Genomic DNA, 24,726 nt, shown 5'->3' with positions numbered 1-24,726 from the left:
CGAAGGATGTTGTTAAGTGGGCTGCCCCTTTGCAGTCCAAGCGGAGCAGGCGATCGAGAGGCAAGGGCAGGCCTGCGCCAGCGCAGCAGTCTTTTCCGGGGCAAGGGAAGCCAGCCCCGCTTCCCACTGATTCATGCCCCAGAGCCCTTTGTTGCCCCCACTCACGCATAGCGGAGACTTGCAGCCGACGGGGTGCACTGCCTCTGCCACCACGCCCCTGTCGGCGGCCGTGCTGTCCCTATTCCTCCGGGAGTGGGAGGCAGCCACCTCAAATCCCTGGGTCCTGTCCACGCTCAGGGATGGCCATTTGCCACAGTGGAGGCGCGATCCTCCGTCCTTCTCCGGGGTTCGGCACACGCCTGTGCCGACCTCCCGCGACAAGGCGGAAGTCCTCCGTGCCGAGGTTCAGTCTTTACTGACCAAGGCAGCCATCGAGGTGGTTCCTGTGAGTCAGCGAGAAGAGGGGTTTTATTCCACCTACTTCCTCGTGAGCAAGAAGGGCCGGAGGGTTCAGACCCATTCTGAATCTCAGAGGGCTGAACAAATTACTGGAGGTGCCGCTCTTCAGGATGGAGACACTCAGGTCAGTGATCTCCTCCGGCCGAGACAGGGATTGGCTTACGCCAATCGATCTCAAAGACGATACCTCCATGTTCCAATGCACCGAATTCAAGAAGTACCTCGGTTCTCCTTCGACGGGGCGTGCTACCAGTTTCGCGTTCCCTTCTCGCATCTCCACGCCAAGGGTGTTCACCAAACTTATGCTAATCCCAGCTCAGTTAGCCAGGTCTCAGGGCAGGTGTTGTCACCCGTGCCTCCTGGACGATTGGCTTCTACGGGCCTTAGGGCCTCAGTTAAGCAGAGCCTCCACACTATGCGTGCTGGATACTCTGGTGTCACTGGGCTGGATTATCAATCTCAAGAAATCAGAACTCGCTCCGGACGCGGGATCTGATATTCTTGGGAGCCAGATTCAACACGGCGCTAGGGATTGTTTCCCTTGCTCGACCGCATCGTCAAAGTCCGAGGGACTGTGTTACAGTTCCTCCAGTCCCCGCTGCGTCGGCCCTCAACATGGCTTCGGTTGCTCCTCGGCAACATGGCGTGACAGTGGGCGTGGTTTGGCGTCGCTGCCTGAGGATGCGACCAATTCAGCAAGCATTAGCTCAGCTGTGGTCCCACTCGCAGGGCTACGAGATTATGCTCATACCGCCAGAGTGGTTAATCCCTCACTTTGCGATGGTGGGCCGGAAGTCGGAATTTGTCCAGGGGATCCCCTCGACACCCGACACCTTCCCTCTCAGTTCAGACGGACCTCCCCCATAGGTTGGGGGTCCTGGTGAAAACACTCAGCCTCCGGCCTCTGGTCGGAGCGGGAGGTCAGCCTACACATCAATGTGTTAGAACTGAGAGCAGTCCGCAAGGTGTTCGAAAAGCTTCGGTGTTGGTGCAGGGCGTGTGGTTCGCTCTAGAAATGGACAATCAAGCGCCATGACTTACATTCTCAAGCAAGGCGGCACAGTGTCTCCGTCGCCCTTCAGGAGGTGGCAGTTTCTACTGTGGTGCTGATCAGTTCAACATTCGGTTTTGCCTGTTTATCTCCCGGGGTAGACGCCCGGGGTTTGCTCACGGCGATACTAGCCCCACACGCAGTGGATGCTCGACCGGGAGATATTCGGGATTATCTCCCAGTTGTTCGGTCGTTCCAGGTGGATCTGTTTCATGCGTCTGGGGTGACGAACCAGATTCCTGTGTTTTGCTCCCCGATTCGGATCCGGGTGCGTTAATAACGCAGCCTTTCAGCTAGATTGGGCGGACAGGGTACTGTGGGCGTTCCCCGATACCACTGATTTCCAGGGTCCTGTCGCGGCTGACCGCTGTAACCAGCTCGGCTACTTGTGCTTCTGGCACCTTTGGTCGGGCACAAAGCTGGTTTCGGTAATTCTCAGGTTTCTGGCTCAGCCTCCTGTTCTATTACCTTTTCGGACCGGACCTCCTATCCCAGAGCGGGCGCACCCGAATCCCAGGATTCAGTGGGTGGCTTGGCGCTATCAGGGATCGCCTCCATGCGGCCGAATTCCTGCACCAGTTGCAGACACAATTCTGGCCCCGCGGAGGGATTCGACAAACGTTCAATATGAGGATAGATGGGCCTGTTATTCGCTGGTGTGTCAACAGGGGATTCTTGATCCCTTTTCTACAGATTTAGTCTGTGTGTTAGAATTCCTCCAGTCTCGTTGGAAGCCGGTCTAGCTGCTTCAACTGTTCGAGGATATTCTACAGCTATTTCTGCGTTTCACATTCCTGTTGGCGGTGCTCTCTTGGGGCAGCACCCTCTGGTACAGCGTTTTTTAGCAGGCGTGGACAGAATCCGTCCGTTTGTCCGGGCGGATTAGTCCCCGATGGGACTTGTCAATCGTTCTTGATTGGCTGTCCGGTCCACTGTTTCACAATCTGTCGGTTCTTTCACTCCAGCTGTTGACGTGGAAGGCGGCGTTTCTTAATGGCGGTGACTTCAGGCAGGCGGGTTGGCGATATTCACGCAATGTCGGCCGATCCAGCTTACTGTTTTCACAAAGACAGAGTTAGCATACGGCTGCCTGATACTTACCGTCCTAAGAAGGATAGTCCCTTCCATGTGGCGGCCTATTGAGCTCCCAGCTTTCACTCAGCCTTCCCTGTCCGGTACCTCTCCGACGGCGTGCTCACGTCTTAGATGTCCGTAAAGACACTTAAGGCTTATATCAAACGAACAAAGGGGTACCCGTAAAGGGTAACCAATTGTTTTGTTGTTATGGCGGGGTTCAGGCTGGTCTTCGGCGACCAAGCAAACCATTTCTAGGTGGCTTGTCTCTGCCATACACATGAGCTATACTCAAACAGGGCGCATCCCGCCTGTAGGGTTGAAGGCTCATTCGGTTAGGGCAGTGGCTACATCGACAGCTTACGCTGCAGCCCTGCCCATTGAGGAGATCTGCTCAGCGGCTATTTGGAGCCGTCCGAGGAAGTACGTTCATCCGTCATTACCAACTTGACAGACTCTCCAGTGGCGTGCTCGGTTCGGTCAGTCAGTTCTCTCCAGTGGGCATGGTTCCACCTCTCTAGCCGATTGCCGATTGAGCTTCGAGGTTTTATTGTGTGAACCGTTATCTGCCAATTTTTTAACACTGGTGTTGGGTTTTACAAATCTTGTTACATTTCCCCTTGGTGATGGGTTTTATGTGGTGATGGTTTTTTATTCCCATGTCTCTTGCTTTCTAACGAGAAGCGATAGACTAAACTGCCCTTGGAAACTTTGCTGTTCACGGCATTTCGTTTCTGGGTTTATTATGGGACCCTTATCTTCACTTCGAGTAGATTACGGGAAGGAGGGAGGTGTGTCTCGTTCGTTGCATTAGCGAGGTTTCGCTGGACAAAATTTGCATCGTTTACCCCTGACCCTGGCTCATGCCCCGCCTGATTGGCTTTGGTGGACCGTGACGGGTAAGTGTGCCTTTTCTGCTATAATTAGCTTGGGAAATTCCACTTCTTGTCGGGGTGTTTAAGCAGACAGAATGCAGCTCCTGAGATCCGTCTTTAGGAGTCTGTCTTATGCTTATAAGTACCCCAAGGAGGAATATATAAAAGAATCGAACTAACCTGTAGAGGTTTAAGATTCTTTGAATATATTCCTCCTTGCCAGAATTTCACCCACCTCCCCCGCATTCTGTCTGACTTCGTTCAGCATGGAAAGTGAGATGCTGAGGGTTCACGGTCTGGAGTTACCTGCTCTTGGCTGTAGGGGGCCAGAGGGCCCTGTAAGGGTGGTCTCACAAGACAAAACGTAGTTTTTGTTTTGTAAATATTTTATTCAAAATATTGTTACAACTGTCGTAGGGATTTTAAATGGACATTTAAATGCTTATAAGTACCCCAAGGAGGAATATATTCAAAGAATCTTAAACCTCTACAGGTTAGTTCGAACTTTTTAATATCTGCGAATCAAAAATGTTGATCTTTTCATGGACAATTATAAAATATGAAATATTAATGTTCAAAATGTAACTAAATTTACACAATAATGCAGCGAAAATGGGTATCGTGATACATATCGAATTGTGACATGGGTATTGTGATACGTATCGATTCATGAAACTTATGTATCGCAGAGATGCGATAGGAAATATAAACACTAAGTACGCGACTACGATAACATTAAAAAATTACGAATTTTTTAATTCAGGACATGTTCCATGCGTAAAAACTATCCGACATAACACCAAATTGCTGCCGCATAAACTTAGTTATGATTATAAATATTTTACAATTATGCAAGAGAACCTGTAATTTTAAAATGGCACAATGTTAGAATTTATTTCTGTTGGTAAAATAATGGTTTTAGATACTTATATTCCTCAGATCACAAATAACTGAAAAGGATACAATAGTTTTTCTGTAGTATACGAATAAAGAAAATATTCCAGGGTAATTAGCCAAATCTAGTCAATTAGTAGTGAGGTGAGGTGAAATTGGGTTTTACGTCATGCTTGAGAATATTTTGCTCATATGACGACGTGCATGCATGTGTATGTGTATGTGCGGCTGCTTGTACTAGCCCAGACTTAAGCTGGTTTTATAGTGCTAGCCCACTGAGATACCATGCCGTAGTGAAGCATGAATACCCCACTCAGACACATTATACTGACTCCGAGTCAACCAGTCCTTGTACCCATTAATGCCGATCGCCAGGCAGGGACCAACAAGTACCATATTTTAACGTCTTTTTGTTTGACACGGCCGGGGATCGAACCCGCGACCTTCCGCTCTCCGGGCAGACGCTCTAACCACTACACCATGGAGGCGGTCTTAGTCAATTAGTGGGGGGCTGTGGTATAGCTAATAGAAATAAAATTGAAAGAGGTAATTAGAAAATTGATTTCAAATTCGCCTGACACGATGACCGACAACCTTTGAAATAACTGGACATTCTAACCGGTCAAAGCCTGGTATATACCGGATAATGGAAACACTGAATGTATTAGCTATATCCATAAATTTGTATCAATACAGTATCAACATCCGGGGATCGAAATTCCCCTTATTTGCGTGCCGAGGGCACGGTAATTTGAAAATGGCACGGATACAATTACTCAGATGTGCCATAATGGCACGCTTAAAATTCACCTTACTGTCTTCATTTTTCAATAAAACTGATAAAATGTTTACTTTTGACATTCTGACATTCAAAACATATCCCAAAATGAAATCTTGCAGCGTCTGTTATTTGTTATTCTCATGGGCGCCACCATTTTGGTTTCAATTGCGTATGACAGGAGGTAACATGACGTCATTCTTTGCATTCTGGGACAGGATGTTTACACCATGCGATGAAGCAGACAATAGATCTAGCTAAAATGTCCGAGAAGAAATACAAAACAATTTTAAATTTCTTCAAGCCCAGGCAGGCCAAAATAAATGAAACCTCTGAAAGTGTTAACTGGCCTTGAACAGAGCCGACAGGCACTTTGTAGTTAGTGTAACGTATCTGCCACTAATGAAACTGAAACTGCCGATAGCGATGCTGAATGTGTCCAAACATGTAAGACCGAAGATGACAAGAAACAGACACGAGGCATTCCCCAAAGCTGGCCTCCGCCAAAATACAGTAAATGGCTTATTTGTGACAGGGAAAGGAATCTGCTATTTTGCAAAGTTTGCATGGAGTTTGGCCGTCCGGTTGGAATAGATGGAAAGCCTAATCACTTTGTGACAGGTTCACGGGGATTTAGAACAAGTAAACTGTAAAACCATGTGGCAAATGATGAACACATACTTGCACTAAGTGCCCAGTATGCTTCAGAAATTAAACCAGGCCAGTCAGAAATTGAAAAGGGGATGATACATCTTAATGAAAGAGAGACAGCAAAATTAAGCAAACTATTTGTAACAGCTTTCCACCTCGCACAACGTGAAATGACCTTTACAGAGTTTGTTGAACTTTTGAGACTTCAGACCGTGAATTTTGATGTAGATCTTATGAAAAACTATTGTAGTGATAAACAGTCAAGAACATTTGTGAAGTTTATTGCACAAGACAGTACAGACACAATTATGTATCGCACACCGATTGGAGCTGGCCATGAAGAATGCTTGGATAGATCTGTCCTTGTTGAGTTCTCTTGACAAGCTCATGGAGGACGTCTATAGGTTCTACCATTATTCTCCACTAAACTGGACTGGACTACAGGAAACAGGAGAAGCCCTTAGCATTAAGGTGATTAGGCCAGTGAACATATATGGTACAAAGTGGACAGGGCATAGACACAGAGCCCTGATGGCATTGAACACTGACTATATAGCTGTCTACACACACTGTACTCAAGTGAGCATGACCAACAGAGGTGACTCCGGAGCCAAAGTAAGGCACATATTGGATCGTTTGAAGTCACTAGAGTTTGTCCTATTCACGCACATGATGCTGTTTTAATTTGCTGCGTGTGCCATGTTATCAGATGTTTTCCAGGACAATGACACCTTCATTGATCTCATCCCAGCCAGGATGCATGCTGCATGTGCCAAGATGACAGAAACTGATGTGGATAAGATGGCTGTAGATTTTCTCAAAGAGGATGTAGTTGATGGTAAATACAAGACTGTACAACTTGAAAACAAGAAGAGGGGCTGTTCCACTGAAGCTACTGTCATAAAAAAAGTCAAGACAGAGTTCAAAACACTAACCAAAAACACAGCTGAAGCCTTGCATGGTAGGATTGCAGAGTTTGAAGGCAATATTGGTGTGATGGAGGCCTTCCACATCTTCACTCCTGTAAGTTGGCCACAGAATAAAGATGGGTTTGCTTCGTTTGGGAAGGAAGCAGTAAAACAAATCACAAACCACCTCACAGAATACCTCATGAAGAATGATATATCCAAGGAGTCATGCCTCACTGAAATGCCAGATGTTCGCATGGAGGCCTCATCTCTTCAAGAGAACTCCAGACATTTCCTACATAGATCTTTGGTCATCTAAAGTGATGAGACAGGACAAAGTGTACAAGAGGTACAGTAACATACTGTCCCTTGTACAGATATCTCTTGTTCTTGCTGTGTCCTCTGCTGAGTGTGAGAGAGGGTTCTCCATGATGAGCAGAGTAAAAACAGACTGGAGATCTGAAGCCCTCCACCCTCTCTCAACTCATGACAGTTGCCCAGTGCCAGACCCCACTTGCAGGATACAACCCCAGAGGGGCTATAGCAAGATGGATGAGGGGGGTAAAGGAGATGGACCCCTGCTTATGGCCCTAGGCTAGAAGTGTCAGCTTAAGTAATAGCTCTAGTATTGATGTTGAAGAGTCAAGTCAGTGAGTAACTAAACTTGATGCAAAATTAACAATCCCTGTGGAGTACAAAAGCTTTATGTGACAGTGTTTAATTAAAAAGAACATCAAAGTCATTTTCTGTATTGTTTATATTGATAAATCTTTATTACAGTGTCATCATGATCCTTGGCACACTTCAATGTGTTAGGGCACACCTGAATTTTACATTTCTATCCCTGACATCAACAAAATACCAATGCATTAGTCTTGTGTGATTTGTGAAAAACTGTGTTACAATATCAGTATTGTGATGAAGACTATCTAACTCATGTTAAAGGTTCAGAGGGGGAGATAAAAAATATATACCTTGATTCATGTTTTTAGTGAATGGAGCGTTTCTTGTGTGTATTATCTGTTGTGCTTTAATAAACATTTAGTTTACTTTTAGTTTCCTCACTTTCAGTGGCAAGCCCAAGACTGGTATACTCATGTTGAATCTGGGCGGTCCGGAGAAGACAGAAGATGTTCACGACTTTCTCCTGCGTCTGTTCCTGGACAAGGACCTGATTCCCCTGCCTGCACAGAGGTAACTAGTGATCTCAGTAACCTTCCCCTCCTCCTCTCCCACACCCCTCCCACCCTAATGCAGAATCCCCCACTCACATACTAACACACACAAACACCCAACCACCAACGCTAACACACACTCTCTCTCTCTCTCTCTCTCTCTCTCTCTCTCTCTCTCTCTCTCTCTCTCTCTCTCTCTCTCTCTCTCTCTCTCTCTCTCTCTCTCTCTCTCTCTCTCTCTCTCTCTCTCTCTCTCTGTAAGAGAGTGTTCCACTCTCTCTCTCTCTGTGTTGCACACACCAACACTCACTCTCACACACATTTACTCACACTAACACACACTCATGCACAGAAACATGCAGACTAACACACTCGCACACATAGACACCAACCAACACCAACACCTGCACACCCAAACACCTGCATACCCAATCACCTGCACACCCAAACACCTTCACACCCAAACACCTGCATACCCAATCACCTGCACACACAAACACCTGCACACCCAAACACCTGCATACCCAATCACCTGCACACACAAACACATGCACAAAAACAAACACACCGGCACAAACATATTGGGATATTGGGGGGAAAATAGCTAAACCCCGAATGAGTTCTGAAGGGTTCAGTACATATTGGTGTTTTACAGTAAGCTGTCCCCCAACAACGCAAGGTGTCAGTAAATATTGGTTGTGTTTTACAGTAAACTGGCCCCCTACATCTCAAGGTGTCAGTAAATATTGGTTGTGTTTTACAGTAAACTGGCCCCCTACATCGCAAGGTGTCAGTAAATATTGGTTGTGTTTTACAGTAAACTGGCCCCCTACATGGCAAGGTGTCAGTAAATATTGGTTGTGTTTTACAGTAAACTGGCCCCCTACATCGCAAGGTGTCAGTAAATATTGGTTGTGTTTACAGTAAACTGGCCCCTACATCGCAAGGTGTCAGTAAATATTGGTTGTGTTTTACAGTAAACTGGCCCCTACATGGCAAGGTGTCAGTAAATATTGGTTGTGTTTTACAGTAAACTGGCCCCTACATGCAAGGTGTCAGTAAATATTGGTTGTGTTTTACAGTAAACTGGCCCCTACATGGCAAGGTGTCAGTAAATATTGGTTGTGTTTTTACAGTAAACTGGCCCCTACATCGCAAGGTGTCAGTAAATATTGGTTGTGTTTTACAGTAAACTGGCCCCTACATGCGCAAGGTGTCAGTAAATATTGGTTGTGTTTTACAGTAAACTGGCCCCTACATCGGCATGGCATGGTGTCAGTAAATATTGGTTGTGTTTTACAGTAAACTGGCCCCCTACATCACAAGGTGTCAGTAAATATTGGTTGTGTTTTACAGTAAACTGGCCCCCTACATGGCAAGGTGTCAGTAAATATTGGTTGTGTTTTACAGTAAACTGGCCCCCTACATCGCAAGGTGTCAGTAAATATTGGTTGTGTTTTACAGTAAACTGGCCCCTACATCGCAAGGTGTCAGTAAATATTGGTTGTGTTTTACAGTAAACTGGCCCCTACATCGCAAGGTGTCAGTAAATATTGGTTGTGTTTTACAGTAAACTGGCCCCCTACATCGCAAGGTGTCAGTAAATATTGGTTGTGTTTTACAGTAAACTGGCCCCCTACATCGCATGGTGTCAGTAAATATTGGTTGTGTTTACAGTAAACTGGCCCTAAAATCGCGCAAGGTGTCAGTAAATATTGGTTGTGTTTTTACAGTAAACTGGCCCCTACATGCAAGGTGTCAGTAAATATTGGTTGTGTTTTACAGTAAACTGGCCCCCTACATCGCAAGGTGTCAGTATATATTGGTTGTGTTTTACAGTAAACTGGCCCCCTACATGGTGTCAAGGTGTCAGTAAATATTGGTTGTGTTTTACAGTAAACTGGCCCCTACATCGCAAGGTGTCAGTAAATATTGGTTGTGTTTTACAGTAAACTGGCCCCTACATCATAAGGTGTCAGTAAATATTGGTTGTGTTTTACAGTAAGCTGGCCCCTACATCGCATGGTGTCAGTAAATATTGGTTGTGTTTTACAGTAAACTGGCCCCTACATGGCAAGGTGTCAGTAAATATTGGTTGTGTTTTTTACAGTAAACTGGCCCCTACATCGCAAGGTGTCAGTAAATATTGGTTGTGTTTACAGTAAGCTGGCCCCTACATCGCATGGTGTCAGTAAATATTGGTTGTGTTTTACAGTAAACTGGCCCCTACATGGCAAGGTGTCAGTAAATATTGGTTGTGTTTTACAGTAAACTGGCCCCTACATGCAAGGTGTCAGTAAATATTGGTTGTGTTTTACAGTAAACTGGCCCCTACATGGCAAGGTGTCAGTAAATATTGGTTGTGTTTTACAGTAAACTGGCCCCCTACATGGCAAGGTGTCAGTAAATATTGGTTGTGTTTTACAGTAAACTGGCCCCTACATCGCAAGGTGTCAGTAAATATTGGTTGTGTTTTACAGTAAACTGGCCCCCTACATGGCAAGGTGTCAGTAAATATTGGTTGTGTTTTACAGTAAACTGGCCCCCTACATCGCAAGGTGTCAGTAAAGATTGGTTGTGTTTTACAGTAAACTGGCCCCCTACATCGCAAGGTGTCAGTAAACATTGGTTGTGTTTTACAGTAAACTGGCCCCCTACATCGCAAGGTGTCAGTAAATATTGGTTGTGTTTTACAGTAAACTGGCCCCCTACATCGCATGGTGTCAGTAAATATTGGTTGTGTTTTTACAGTAAGCTGGCCCCTACATCGCAAAGGTGTCAGTAAATATTGGTTGTGTTTTTACAGTAAACTGGCCCCCTACATCGCAAGGTGTCAGTAAATATTGGTTGTGTTTACAGTAAACTGGCCCCCTACATCGCAAGGTGTCAGTAAATATTGGTTGTGTTTTACAGTAAACTGGCCCCCTACATCGCCAAGCGGAGAACACCCAGCATACAGACTCAGTACCGTAAGATTGGAGGCGGCTCACCCATCAAGAGATGGACCGAGACACAGGGACAAGGAATGGTAGACATCCTTGATAAAATCAGCCCAGAAACAGGTGAGTTTGTGTCGTTGTCTGAATCACAGGAGCTTGTAGCGCAAATACCGCCATTGATACCACCATCTTCCCTGCCAGTGTTGTAGCACTCACTTGTATTTTGTTCTAAAACCTGACAAATTATTAAAGTAAACGACTCATTTGGTCTGCTTTTCACAATATTTACCATCTGAATCTGAATTTGGTTTTCACACATTCCTTAATACCCTTGTATTATAAGCATCATCTCCTAGGAAACTGACAAACCACTTATGTTTTCGATGCTTGGTCTCACCAGTTTGTCAACTGTTTTGAATTTGATCTACTTCAGCAGCCATTTTTGAAGATATGGGTTAGAGTGCTTGTTGTAAGAGGCAGCTTGGGATTACATGTCATGAATTGTGTGCAACCATAACCATGCCCATGTTGTAGATAACTGGATTGTTCCACAAAATTTACAGCGTGAGGAAACTGAATCTTGGCTCGTACTTTTACCCTTTTGATGAATTGATATTTTGGTAAGGGTGAGGTGAGGTGAAATTGAGTTTTACGTCGTGCTTGAGAATATTTCGCTCATATGACGACGTGCAAGCGTGTGTATGTGTATGTGCGGCAGCTGGTTTTATAGTGCTAGCCCACTGAGATACCATGCCGTAGTGAAGCATGAATACCCCACTCAGACACATTATACTGACTCCGAGTTGACCAGTCCTTGTTGTACCCATTAATGCCAGAAGGGACCAACAAGTACCATATTTTAATGTCTTTTGGTATGACGCGGTCAGGGATCGAACCTGCGACCTTCCGCTTTCCAGGCGGACGCTCTAACCACTACACCATGGAGGCGGTCGTTTGGTAAGGGACTGTACGTAATTTATGGCTTGGGGAGGTGATGATGATTTTTATAGAGAAGTGAGTGAGCTTAGTTTTACGCCGCACTCAGCAATATTCCAGCTATATGGGGGCAGTATGTAAATAATCGAGTCTGGACCAGACAATCCAGTGATCAACAGCATGAGCATCAATCTGCGCAATTGGGAACCAATGACATGTGACAACCAAGTCAGCGAGCCTGACCACCCAATCCCTTTAGTCACCTCTTACGACAAGCATGGGTTGCTGAAGATCAACAGGTCTATATATAGAGAAGCATGTACAATGTAAGTGCCCCTAGTGCATGTGTACAAAATTGAAGACAAACTCCCTCCTTAAATTAAGTAGATTTTGCAAATAGAATATAATGGAAGTATAGAGAATTATAGAAAACAAAATACAGAATATATGTAGAAGTGTTTGGAAACATTTTATGTTTAGTGTGGTATTTCAAACTGTCTGTATACTGCATTGTGCGAAATAGTTTCCAAATTTTGCTAGCCGGGTTAGTGACTGTGGAGATTTATTGGCCCAGCTGGATTTTTTCGAGCCATGGGCTAGAGGGCCAGTGGCTATTTCTCACACTGGTGAACTGGAATTTGTCGTGTCTTTTTCAGCTCCTCACAAGTTCTATGTGGGTTTTCGATACGCCAACCCTCTGACGGAAGATGCCATTGAGCAGATGGAGGAGTAAGTTCTTATTGTTCAGAAATAATGTAACACGTCATAGTGGGCGAGCTGGGTAAGGTGCCAGGCTAGTGATCCCACAAGCTTGAAGTGACAGGAACGAGCCCACCAGTGACCGAGTGTAAAAACCTTGGATTCAACTTTGTGTGCAGATTATTTCAGTGTTGTCACAACCCCTAGTGTACAGTACACAACCCTGTGCACTTAAAAGAACCCACAAATCTGTTGGTAAATGACCAGATGGTGGCCACATGAATACGTGGAAACACCTAGTTGCGGTTCAGCAACGTGCAGTGAACTTGGACAAAGTACTGTGACTATGTGTCCCAGTCCACCCAGCTGTGAATGGGTACCTCATAAGGATGGGAAAGCCACACTAACTCAGTGTGCCTAGTGGCTGCAAGAGTTGTATGTTCCCCAGGGAGTTGAGATTGATAATAGGCCGTGCCATAGAGATCGACATCCAGTGATCGAGGGAAAAACAAAGTGCCTTTGAGCAGCTGAGCTGGATGTCAGCACTATACAAATGTTAGTTTAGTAATGATAATAAAATATTGTTTTAATACCATATTTTCATCTCAGACACTGGGATAAGTGCTTTTAGAATATTTTCAAGAGTGGAGCAATTGTTATTTTGTTTGTGTCTTGTTGTTTAAATTTGCACTCTGCAGTATTCCATCTATATTAGACAGCTTAGAACGCTTCAACCACCAGGTTACTGCACTTCCTGGAATCCAAGAAAAGTCCCATTTCACTTGTATCAAATCAAATTTGATATTTTCATACTCCAGTTCCATTTCTGAAGGGTGAAAATTCTCATGCTCAGTCCGGGCGATGGGGTAGCGTAGTGGGTAAAGCGTGGGCTCGTCACGCTGAAGACCCGCGTTCGATTCCCCAGATGGGTACAATTGTGTGAAGCCCATTTTCTGGTGTCCCCCGCCATGATATCCCTGGAATATTGCTAAAAGTACTCACTCACTCACTCACTCACTGGTTCGTATGGTTCCGACTTTGCTGTTTATGTGCTGGGTTCTGGATCAAGTTTGATGTTAACTGAATGAACAGAAGGAAACAACTGTTCTTGGTTTTTTAGGGGGTCAGCCGCCCAAATACACCCGTCACTATTCAGTGTGCGTGTGGCTTTGTGAATCTTGTGATTTGTACCTCATGACGACAACGTTTGACAGCTTAACATCGTCACTTTAATTATGATCGCTGAGGGACAAAGACATCCATAGTTCTCCAGTTAGCGGTTAGTAGTTTGAAATCTCTTCCATTATCGGGAAGATATTCATCACAGCATTTTGGTTAACATTCACACTTTCAGTGAATGTATAGAGAGTGTATTGTTGGAAAATATTTATTGGTTTAAGACTAAATTCGTTTCTGTATTCACCTTATTAAATGTTAGACATCATTTTATGTTTCCATCAGGGATGGTATAGAGCGAGCTGTTGCCTTCACCCAGTACCCACAATACAGCTGTTCTACGACAGGAAGTAGTCTGAATGCCATTTACCGCCACTACATGACACGACGAAGCCCCAGCAATCTGGTGTGGAGCGTCATCGACCGCTGGCCAACACACAAAGGGCTTGTTAAGGTATGCTTATTGATGTTTCTAGCACAAACCATGAGCGATGTAAGTGGTATATTTCAGGTGACAGGTCAATGGTTCAATCCCCATCCTCGTCATACGAGAAGAACGAGTGAGTTTAGTTTACATCACACTCAGCAATATTCCAGCTATATGGCGACGGTCTGTAAATAATCGAGTCTAGACCAGACAGTCAAGTGATCAATAGCATGAGGATCGATCTACGCAATTGGGATACGATGACATGTGTCAACCAAGTCAGCGAACCTGACCACCCGATCCTGTTAGTCACCTCTTACTACAAGCATGGGTTGCTGAAGATCAGTTCTAACTCGGATCTCCACAGGTCCATGGGAAGATGTGAAAGCTGCTCATTGAACCTGTGTGGGAAATTGAACAACTTGACATTTGTATGTTTTAACCACTAGGCTACCCCACTGTGTTATAAGGTTATGTTTGTTGTTTCCCTACTTGGTTGTAAGTATAACCAAATGAAACCAGAACTGGTCGGCTCAGTGTTGGTACACTGTGTCAAGTAGGTGTGTGTGTTGGTGTCCATGTACCTGAGAGCATTAGCTGTATAAAACCTGTACTATTCCCAACTAGTTCAAACTGCCACACAAACATGTATACACATGGCTTCGACTGACCCCGTGGTGTACTGGTTAGAGCGTCCGCCCGGAGAGCGGAAGGTCGGGGGTTCGATCCCCAACCACGTCATACCAAAAGACGGTAAAGTATGGTACTTGTTGGTCCCTGTCTAGCTCTCGGCATTAATGGGTACAACAAGGACTGGTCGGCTCGGAGTCAGTATAATGTGTCTGAGTGGGGTATTCATGCTTCACTGCGGCATGGTATCTCAGTGGGCTAGTACTAAACCAGTTTCAGTCTAGGCTAGTACAAGCAGCTGCACATACACATACAAACGCATGCACGTCGTCATATGAGCGAAATATTCTCAAGCACAACGTTAAACCCAATTTCACCTCACCTCACCTCACCTGCACATAGATTCAAAAGTATGTTGGGCGTTGGGGTAGTATAGTGGTTAAAGCGATCGCTCGTCATGGTGAAGGACTGGGTTCGATTTCCCACATGTGTACAGTGTGCGAAGCCTATTTCTGGTGTCCCTTGCCGTGATATTGCTTGAATATTGCTAAAAGCGGCGTAAAGCTAAACACTCATAAGTATGTTGATGACTTTAACCACATGTTTACCCCCATTTCAGCACAGAAGATTACGATTGTAACTTACGATCGCAATTGTAAAATGAGATGAGTTACAACTGTGCTACAATCGCTTTTGTGCAAGAGTTGTAAGAGTTACGATCGCGATTGTAATTTCAATTGCAAATGCCTACAATTGATTGTAGATGCGATTGTTTTTGTGCAAGTGAAGGAAAGTCCTGGACTTAATCTGAACCCTAAACATTAAACAACACTGAAATGTTTTCTGAACTGTTTGAGAGGCATTATAGCAGTTGTAAGTAATAGGAATGACAAGTCTTTGTGGATGATCAACTTCTTTATTGTACAATAGCGACGTTTCGTATAGATACATATCAATCTTTTCTCTTCAATTTCAGTAGTTAAAAAAATGTTATGTTGTTTTTTAATGCCTTGCCATTTCAATAGCTATTACACTTGTACTCAGTCAGGGCTTGAAGGTGTAAAAATACAACATGTTAGTTGGTGTAGTCATTTCCTTTCTCAAGCTTCACACCGTCCACACTTCTACCAAAAATGTCATGTCATTGTTTCCATTCGGCAGCACCCTGCCCGTATTAGTTGGTGCCCTGCCCTTCACTTGATTGCAATAATTGATTTTAAAACTTGTGGATCTTCGTTTCTATTTCATGTTGAAGTTAAGTGAAAGAACTCTGCTCTTTGAGACTTTAAGGATCTGACCTTTTTAATACAATACTTGATATTAACACTTGGTGTTTTTTAGTTTCTATTTCATGTTGAAGTTAAGTGAAATAACTCTGCTCTATGGATCTGACCTTTTTAATACAATAATTGATATTAACACTTGGTGTTTTTTAGTTTCTATTTCATTTTGAAGGTAAGTGAAATAACAGTGCACTTTAAGGCTTCAGGAATCGCTATACATGGATAACTTAACATAATACCTGGAAATCTGTCACTGCATGCCCCTTTTTTGAAAATGATGGCTAGCAATAATTACTGGTTAAAGCGATAAGCTCGTCATGGTGAAGGACTGGGTTCGATTTCCCACATGTGTACAGTGTCGCGAAGCCTATTTCTGGTGTCCCTTGCATTGATATTGCTTGAATATTGCTAAAAGCGGCGAAAGCTAAACACTCATAAGTATGTTGATGACTTTAACCACATGTTTACCCCATTTCAGCACAGAAGATTACGATTGTAACTACACGACGCGCAATTGTAAAATGAGATGAGTTACAACTGTGCTACAATCGCTTTTGTGCAAGAGTTGTAAGAGTTACGATCGCGATTGTAATTTCAATTGCAAATGCCTACAATTGATTGTAGATGCGATTGTTTTTGTGCAAGTGAAGGAAAGTCCTGGACTTAATCTGAACCCTAAACATTAAACAACACTGAAATGTTTTCTGAACTGTTTGAGAGGCATTATAGCAGTTGTAAGTAATAGGAATGACAAGTCTTTGTGGATGATCAACTTCTTTATTGTACAATAGCGACGTTTCGGTATAGATACATATCAATCTTTTCTCTTCAATTTCAGTAGTTAAAAAAATGTTATGTTGTTTTTTAATGCCTTGCCATTTCAATAGCTATTACACTTGTACTCAGTCAGGGCTTGAAGGTGTAAAAATACAACATGTTAGTTGAATGTAGTCATTTCCTTTCTCAAGCTTCACACCGTCCACACTTCTACCAAAAATGTCATGTCATTGTTTCCATTCGGCAGCACCCTGCCCGTATTAGTTGGTGCCCTGCCCTTCACTTGATTGCAATAATTGATTTTAAAACTTGTGGATCTTCGTTTCTATTTCATGTTGAAGTTAAGTGAAAGAACTCTGCTCTTTGAGACTTTAAGGATCTGACCTTTTTAATACAATACTTTGATATTAACACTTGGTGTTTTTAGTTTCTATTTCATGTTGAAGTTAAGTGAAATAACTCTGCTCTATGGATCTGACCTTTTTAATACAATAATTGATATTAACACTTGGTGTTTTTTAGTTTCTATTTCATTTTGAAGGTAAGTGAAATAACAGTGCACTTTAAGGCTTCAGGAATCGCTATACATGGATAACTTAACATAATACCTGGAAATCTGTCACTGCATGCCCCTTTTTTGAAAATGATGGCTAGCAATAATTACTGGATATACTTACACAATATGATCCAGTCACAGCTGCCGGACCATTTCTGGTGTACCCCACCGTGATTTTGCTGGAATATTGCTAAAAGCGGCGTAAAACCATATTCACTCACTCACTCACTCACTCACTCACTCACTCACAGCTGCCTGATTTCTAAATCTGTATTCAATCATCTCCACAAAAACTGATGACCAAACAACTGATTCTGAACTTAATGTAGTCAAACCTTCAGGCGACCATCAAAGGGAGGTAATTTGATAAAAACATGGATTATCTCCCTTTGGTAAATATTTGCCCATGTGTGTGTTCAACTGCATTACAACTGTATCTTACTCTTTGATGAGTATCCCCCTGCATCAAGGTCTGACAAGTCGTTTATAAGAGCTCACTCTAACCAGGGTTTTACCTTGAACTGGAGCGCAGGTCCAGGGGACCCCATCAATACATTTTACAGGTCCTTGTTGGTAATGTGAGGGTACTGTAAAGTATAGAAATGTTGTAGTGTACTGTACATTCAGATACTTACTTAGAGCCTGGAATGAATCAATGATCATATAGACAGTGGTCATGTGGACTGATGGGTGGAATACCAGACACTAGTGTTGGAAATTGGTTAAAATCTTATAATTGATGATTGCTTCATTACAACCGAATCAATTATCGAAAATAATTGGTTAGCGGCCATTTATGATTTTTCCTGGTTATTTTGTTAATGCACAAAAACATAAAGAAAAAACATGTAGTTCTTAAGTGGGTTTTTTCAAATTTCACATCTTGAAAGGATGACTAATATGTTAGGAACATAACTTTCTTTGGGCCTTTAAGATAAATTCAATCATGACTTGGAACGAGCTTGTAGTGCTCATGAAATGTAACTGATAAAACCAACCTTGTGAAAACAATTGTTAATGCAAAAGTGTTCCAGAATTGTTTGTGTTCGATTATGAGAAAACATGATCGATTGCTTGGTCGCTTTAGTCACTGCACCAATCTTCGATTATTTCAGTTAATCGGACTGCCACTACCAGACACAGATAACTTCTCTTGATGTGCTGTAGGTATTTTTCTGTCTCTCCAGACGCAGTGTTTGGGATTTTCTGCTGTCCATTCACTAACTTTGTGCGTCAAGCAGAAAATCCTGCTGTCTCTTGACTCCTCAATCAATGCGAAAGGGTGTATTGTATCTGAACCGTCAGGTGTCAGCTGAAAGGGCAGTTGGGTTGGCTGATGATTTATTCATTCTCTTATCACACTGAAACCCAGTGTTGAATTTGTCGCAAGTGAAAAAGGAGTAAAACTTCTGATGTGGTAATACTGAAGTACTGCTAAAAAGCAGCGAAAACCATTCTCACTCTCAGACCAAAATGGCCATAGTTCTTCACAACCTCAGTCCTAGGGTTCAGTGGTCAGTGCATTGGTTGGCATGCTGAAGACCCGGGTTCGATTCCCCGACGCAAGTAAATTGTGTGAAGCCTATTTCTGGTCTTCCATGCCGGATATTCCTGGACTATTGCTAAAAGCGGCGTAAACCATACTCACTCCCTCACCTCACACCCCTGGTTTCTGAAAGTTTGTCTCACACGGTAAATACCAAAGTACAAAACGTGTAAAAATAAACTGGACATATTTTAGGGTGTTGTGAAGAATGGCTCTGGCAATGTGCATCTGAACTGCCCATTTACACTCATTTTAAGATACAGAAATCAAACATGATGTTTTGAATGTTGTGATCAGGTTTTCTGAGACTTTGAAGTCTTTGTGCTGACCGCCTGAGAGGAGAGTTTGCATCTGTAATTTTAGATATTCCTGCAGAGAGAAGTGAGTGAATGAGTATAGTTTTTACGCCACCTTTAGCAATATTCTAGCTGGAGGAAATGAGTTGGAACAAAGCAGGTTCTTTCAAGTAAAGTAGTGGCAGTGGGTAGCCTAATGGTTAAAGCGCTTCACTTGTCACCGAAGACCCAGGTTCGATTCCCACTGAGTAAAATGTTTGAAGCCCATTTCTGATCTCTCCTGCCGCGGATATTGCTGAAATACAGCCGGGTCAGCAATAAAGACTCTAAAAGTGGCGAAAATCATACTGACTCACTTAGGTAAACCAAGGTAAGGCTTATGCTAAAAGTATTTTTGTAAATCTTTTCGCTCTTCTTCTTCCAGGCTTTTTGCTCAAAACATTAGAGACGAAGGATTGCCAGATTCCTCAGAAGAGGATAGGGATGACATTGTTATTCTCTTTCTCCTCTTCCATTCACTGCCCCTTAAAGGTAAGGATTGTGTAGAGATAGTCGCGACTGCCCTTAAAGGTAAGGATTGTGTATTGCTAATATTGTTAGCCCAGATAGTCAGATGGGGTCTTACATTGTTATTCTCTCCGCCCATTCTCCCTTCCCCACGACATTGTTATTCACTGCCCTTAAAGGTAAGGAGGGATTGTGCGACATTGTGCTAGATAGTCGCGACATTGTTATTCTCTTCTCTCCGCCCATTCACTGCCCTTAAAGGTAAGGATTGTGTAGAGATAGTCGCTCCTCGCCCATTCATTGTTATTCTATTCTCTTCTCCTCCCCCGTGTATTCACTGCCCTCCGCCAATTTAAAGGTAAGGATTGTGTAGAGATAGTCGCTGGAGCATTGTTCTCCTTCTGTCTCCTGTCATAAACATTTTGTTGTCTTAGATTTCAAGTGTTTCACCCAATATTGTCCTTCACAGTTCAATCAAATGTTGATGCTAGTTAATCTGATAGGTTCTTTAAAATGATTTGGATTATGTTTAAAACAGTGCTATTTGGACCCATTCACAATCTCACTCTCTGAACCTAAGACACCCAGTGTGTGCAACACAGGCTTTTAGTCACTCATTAGTCGTCACACAATCTCTCTCAAAAATCATCAGCTTTAACATGTTCACCTGAAACTGAATAAACAATTTGTCTTGTGGCTTTACATTGACCCCTTAATTTTTATATCCTTTGTCATCATCTGGGTGTGGGAAAGCTTCTTTTCCTGTATAAAATTAAATCATAAGTAGTTATTGGCAAACAATGGTTTCAGCAGGTGCCTTTCCTCATATCCATTCTGGGTGGGGAAAACTTCTTTCCTGTATGTACTAAATAGAAGGAAGTTGTGTGGCAAATAGTTTTCAATTGCGCCTTTTTCTGGTTCACAAGGTGGAAAACTTCTTTCCTGTATGTACTAAATATAAGTAGTTGTGTGGAAAAAGGCTTCCTACATGCCCAGTGCCTCATTCATCCGCTGCGGAAAACTTCTTTCCTGTATGTACTAAATATAAGTGAAGTTGTGCGGGAAAATAGTTTTCCCCCAACAGTGCCTTTCCTCATTCGATTTCAGGTGGGAAAACTTCTTCACTGGTATGTACCAAATATAAGTAGCTGTGTGGATTATAGTTTTCCCTACAGTGCCTTTCCTCGTTCACAAGGTGTGAAAACTTCTTCACTGTATGTACCTAAATAAGGCGTAAGTTGTGGCTTAAAATAGCTTTCTACACAGCCTTTCATCATTCACAAGGTGCTAAAAATTCTTTCCTTACTAGAGCTGTCATCTTAATCCACCTTTCTGAGTACACCTGTCGCTGAGTTTGGTAGTTTTCAGTATTTATTGGGGTTTTTGGCAGCGACATACGTCAGTGCAACCAATTTTGGTGTTATTCAGGTTGTGAATCGCGGAGAATCCATACAGCACCTCGAAGCGCATCAGCTGCGTTACCACAGCGTCATGGATGACCTGGGTCACAGTCATGCCTGGCTTCGAAGACTGGTGGCAATCCAAGGTAAGCAGTAGGTAATGTCTCCTGATCATGTGTACGAACTGGTGTGGCGTCCAACGTAGGCAGGTGAAACTTATCATCTGGTAAGCCCTACACTTATGTGTACGACCAGTGTGATCCAACGCAATGGTAGGCATACTTTGATCAATACGTTCTAGTGTGACGGTCCAAGATGAGCAGTAGGCACTGTCACTTCGGCGGCAGACTAGTGCGGCAGTCCATGGTAGGCAAGGTAGGCATGTCACAGCCGCTTCCGCACTTATGCGGGCAGTCCATGGTGGTAGTAGGCATAAATAAGCAGTCATGCATTACAACAGACTGGTGTGGCAGTCCAAAGTAGAGCAGTATGTGACAGTTACAGCCAGGGACCGCACTTATGTGGCAGTCCATGATAGGCAGTAGGCATGTCACAGTCACAAGTACAGACTAGTGTGAACGGTCAAAGGTGAGGCAGTAAATAATGTCGTCTGATCACGAAAGTACAGACTCAGTGTGGCAGTCCAAAGGTAAAAGCGGTAAATAGCAGGTTACGCCTGTATGACCGACTGGTGTGGCAGTCCATTGGTGTAAGCAGGTGCAGCACAGTCACAGTCAGCTACGTACAGACCAGTGTAGCGAAACAGTCCGGGCTGTAAGCAGTAGGCATGTTACGATCACGTAACACTACACACCAGTGCAGCAGTCCGGTCAAGGTACAGGCAGGCATGTCAGCGGCGTACTCGACTGGTGTGGCAGTCCAAAGCAGTAAATGAGGCATGTCACAGTCACATGCACGTACAGACTAGTGCAGCAGTCCGCTGCAAGCAATAGGCATGTTACATGCATCGCACTTCGGTGTGGCGGTCAAAACCAGCAGGTTATAGGCATGTCACAGTCACATGTACGGACTAATGCTTGGCAGTCCAAGGTAAGCCGCAGGCATGTCAAGCATGTAAATCGACTGGTGTAACCGGTCAAAGCCAGGCAGTGGTAATGTCACAGTCACCCATACAGACAAGTGTGGCAGTCAATCCATTGGCGATCAGCCGTGGCAACCAGTCGCTGCGGTAGGCATATTGGTCACATGTACAGACTGGTGTGGCAGTCCAAGGTAGGCAGTAGGCATGTCACAGCCAGGCCTACACTTATATGGCAGTCCATGATAGGCAGTAGGCATGTCACAGTAATGCCAAAGTGGGGGGTTATAAGACTCCAATGCGTGGACTCCGGGCTATTTCGAGGGCTGGAAGACATTTGTCACTCCTGAATATTCTGCTCTCTTTAATTGAATAGCATGAAAGATATTGCTTTGAACAAATTGTTCAGCAACACATGATCTATGGTAGGCTTATAAACTACCAGGATCTCACAGTCAGACCTGGGGACTCTGATAAATGTGTTGAATCTCTAATTCTCAGCCAGTCAATCACTGCATTGCCTGGTCCACAATCAGGCATTTCAGACCATCCATATAGCTGAATTATTCCCCAAGGTAAATTTGATAAACCATACTGATAAATTTCACAGTCTCTGAGAAGCTGAAAATGGTGCAGATGCCATAAAAATCCTAATTTGCAGGTGGGGCCATTGCGATGGCCGCTGAGCCCTCGAGACAGACGCAGGCCATCAAAGCACAGGTGACGAAGAGGCAGGAAGAACTCTTATTGCTGGTGCCTCACTTCGCTTTCACCAGCCACCACATCGAGACCCCACGAGCTGGACCTGGAATACTTGAGCTGGGAGGAGAGGTAAGGAGTAGGAGGAAGTAATGAGCTGGGAGGAGAGGTGGAAGGAGTAGAGGAAGCAACAGCCAGGATGAGGCATGGAGGAAGACCTAACTGGAGTGAGATATGGAGTGGATGAGAGGCATGAGCCAGATGAGGCATGGAGACAAGGAGGAGAGGAGAGGTGGAGGAACACAGAGGCACCGAGTGGAGGAGGCACAACCCGGAGGCACACATGGAGGCACTGAAAACGGAGGAGGAAGGAGGTGAGTGGAGGACAGGAACACACACTGAACGACTGGAGGACCAGAACTTGACCACTGGACTGACACGACAGGAAGACCGAGAGACACATGACACACAACATGGAACTGCCCACACCACAGTGGACCAGGACAGAACTGACCACACACACGGAGACAGTGAACACACAATGGAAGACAGAGGACCAGGATCAGCCACTGACTTATCACACAAGGACATTGAACGAACACTGACAAGGAGACATGGAGGAAACCCCACACGGAAGACCAACAGGAAGGAACGACCCAGTGGCCACACACGGAACGGACCAGAGACACACAGGAAATGGACAGGATGGACACTGAACAGACAGAAAGGATCACTGGACCCAGGACCACACAGGACCACACATGGAAGGAATCCCCACAGACCGAAGACATGGACCCAACAAGAAATGGACAGACAGGAGATGGACCCGAGAGGAAAACATGGACACACCACGGAATGACACAGACCACACACACACACCAGGATCCCCACTGACACAGAATGGAAAAGGACACGGATGACCAACGACAGACATGGAGACACACACGAACACACAGGCCCAGGCAGGAGGAACACAGAAGGACACATGAACGGAATGGATAATTACACGGAGGAAACACACACACCACTGACAGAGAAGTGGTATAAACACAATGGACAACAAAGAACACGACGAAAAAGGACTTGAGGAAAATAACAGGAATGGAATGAAAAGGAAAAGGTCTGAAGAACGAAAGATAGAATGAAAGGAAAGTGGTAATGAATGGAAATGGAAAGCATGGACATGAATATAAATGGACATGGAAACGGAGGAATATGGAGAACAAGGAATGTGGAGACATGAAGGAAAAAGAATAAAATAAAAATGGAGACCAAGCCAAGGAAGGAGGATGGAAGAAGGACTAGGGAATGGAATATGGAGACACTTGTAATGGTAGTGGAAGCCAATAGATGAGAAAGGAATGGAGTAGGACAGGAAGGACTGGAAGGTGGAATAGTATAGATGATGGATGAAGGAAGATGGTATTTGAGGAAGGAAGAACAACGGAAGGGAAAGGAGATATGAAGAAGAAAAGATGGAAGAAAAGAATGGAATAGATAATGGAAAGAAATATCTTGTGGGCATGGAAGCCTATGGAAATGGATATAAAAAGGAAAAGGAATGGAAAGACATGGACACACACGAATGGAATGAAGGAAGACATGGAATGGAATGGAGGAATGAAAGAAATAGTATATAGGAATGGAAGGAACAAGGAAGGAAAGGATGGATAAATAGTGGAAGATGACAATGGAAATGGATAGCATGGAGGGTGGATATGGACGGAATGGAGGTGGAAAGGAATGAGACACCACACACATCTAACGAATTAGGGGTGGGAAGGAAAGAAGACTTGTTAATATGGAATAGTAGTAGTGGAATGAAGGAAGGACATGGAACAGTTTGGATGGGCAGGAGGAGACGGGACCAAGGACAAGACAATAGTGACAGTGAAGGAAGGAAGAAGAAGAATGGAATGAATGGAATGAAGAATGGAAGGAAATGGAAGAA

General features: G+C 44.1%; 1 protein-coding gene across 1 annotated transcript in view; it reads left to right on the top strand.

Annotated features, from left to right (window-relative positions):
- LOC124283862 (ferrochelatase, mitochondrial-like) overlaps nucleotides 1-22,928 on the top strand; it is a 32,957-nt gene extending 10,029 nt beyond the window's left edge. Inside the window, 9 exon segments of the mRNA XM_046719885.1 lie at nucleotides 7,762-7,884; nucleotides 10,779-10,927; nucleotides 12,397-12,469; nucleotides 13,901-14,083; nucleotides 19,555-19,661; nucleotides 19,763-19,829; nucleotides 22,231-22,270; nucleotides 22,738-22,767; nucleotides 22,770-22,928. Of these exon segments, the coding sequence (XP_046575841.1) occupies nucleotides 7,762-7,884; nucleotides 10,779-10,927; nucleotides 12,397-12,469; nucleotides 13,901-14,083; nucleotides 19,555-19,661; nucleotides 19,763-19,829; nucleotides 22,231-22,270; nucleotides 22,738-22,767; nucleotides 22,770-22,928 (931 nt within the window).
- The last annotated feature ends 1,798 nt before the right edge of the window (nucleotides 22,929-24,726 follow it).

Source organism: Haliotis rubra, unplaced genomic scaffold, assembly GCF_003918875.1.
Source record: "Haliotis rubra isolate DU_JTF1 unplaced genomic scaffold, ASM391887v1 Scf323, whole genome shotgun sequence".
Lineage (NCBI taxonomy): Eukaryota > Metazoa > Mollusca > Gastropoda > Lepetellida > Haliotidae > Haliotis > Haliotis rubra.
Note: the sequence above shows the minus strand (reverse complement) of the source record. Positions and strands in the feature narration are given on the sequence as shown.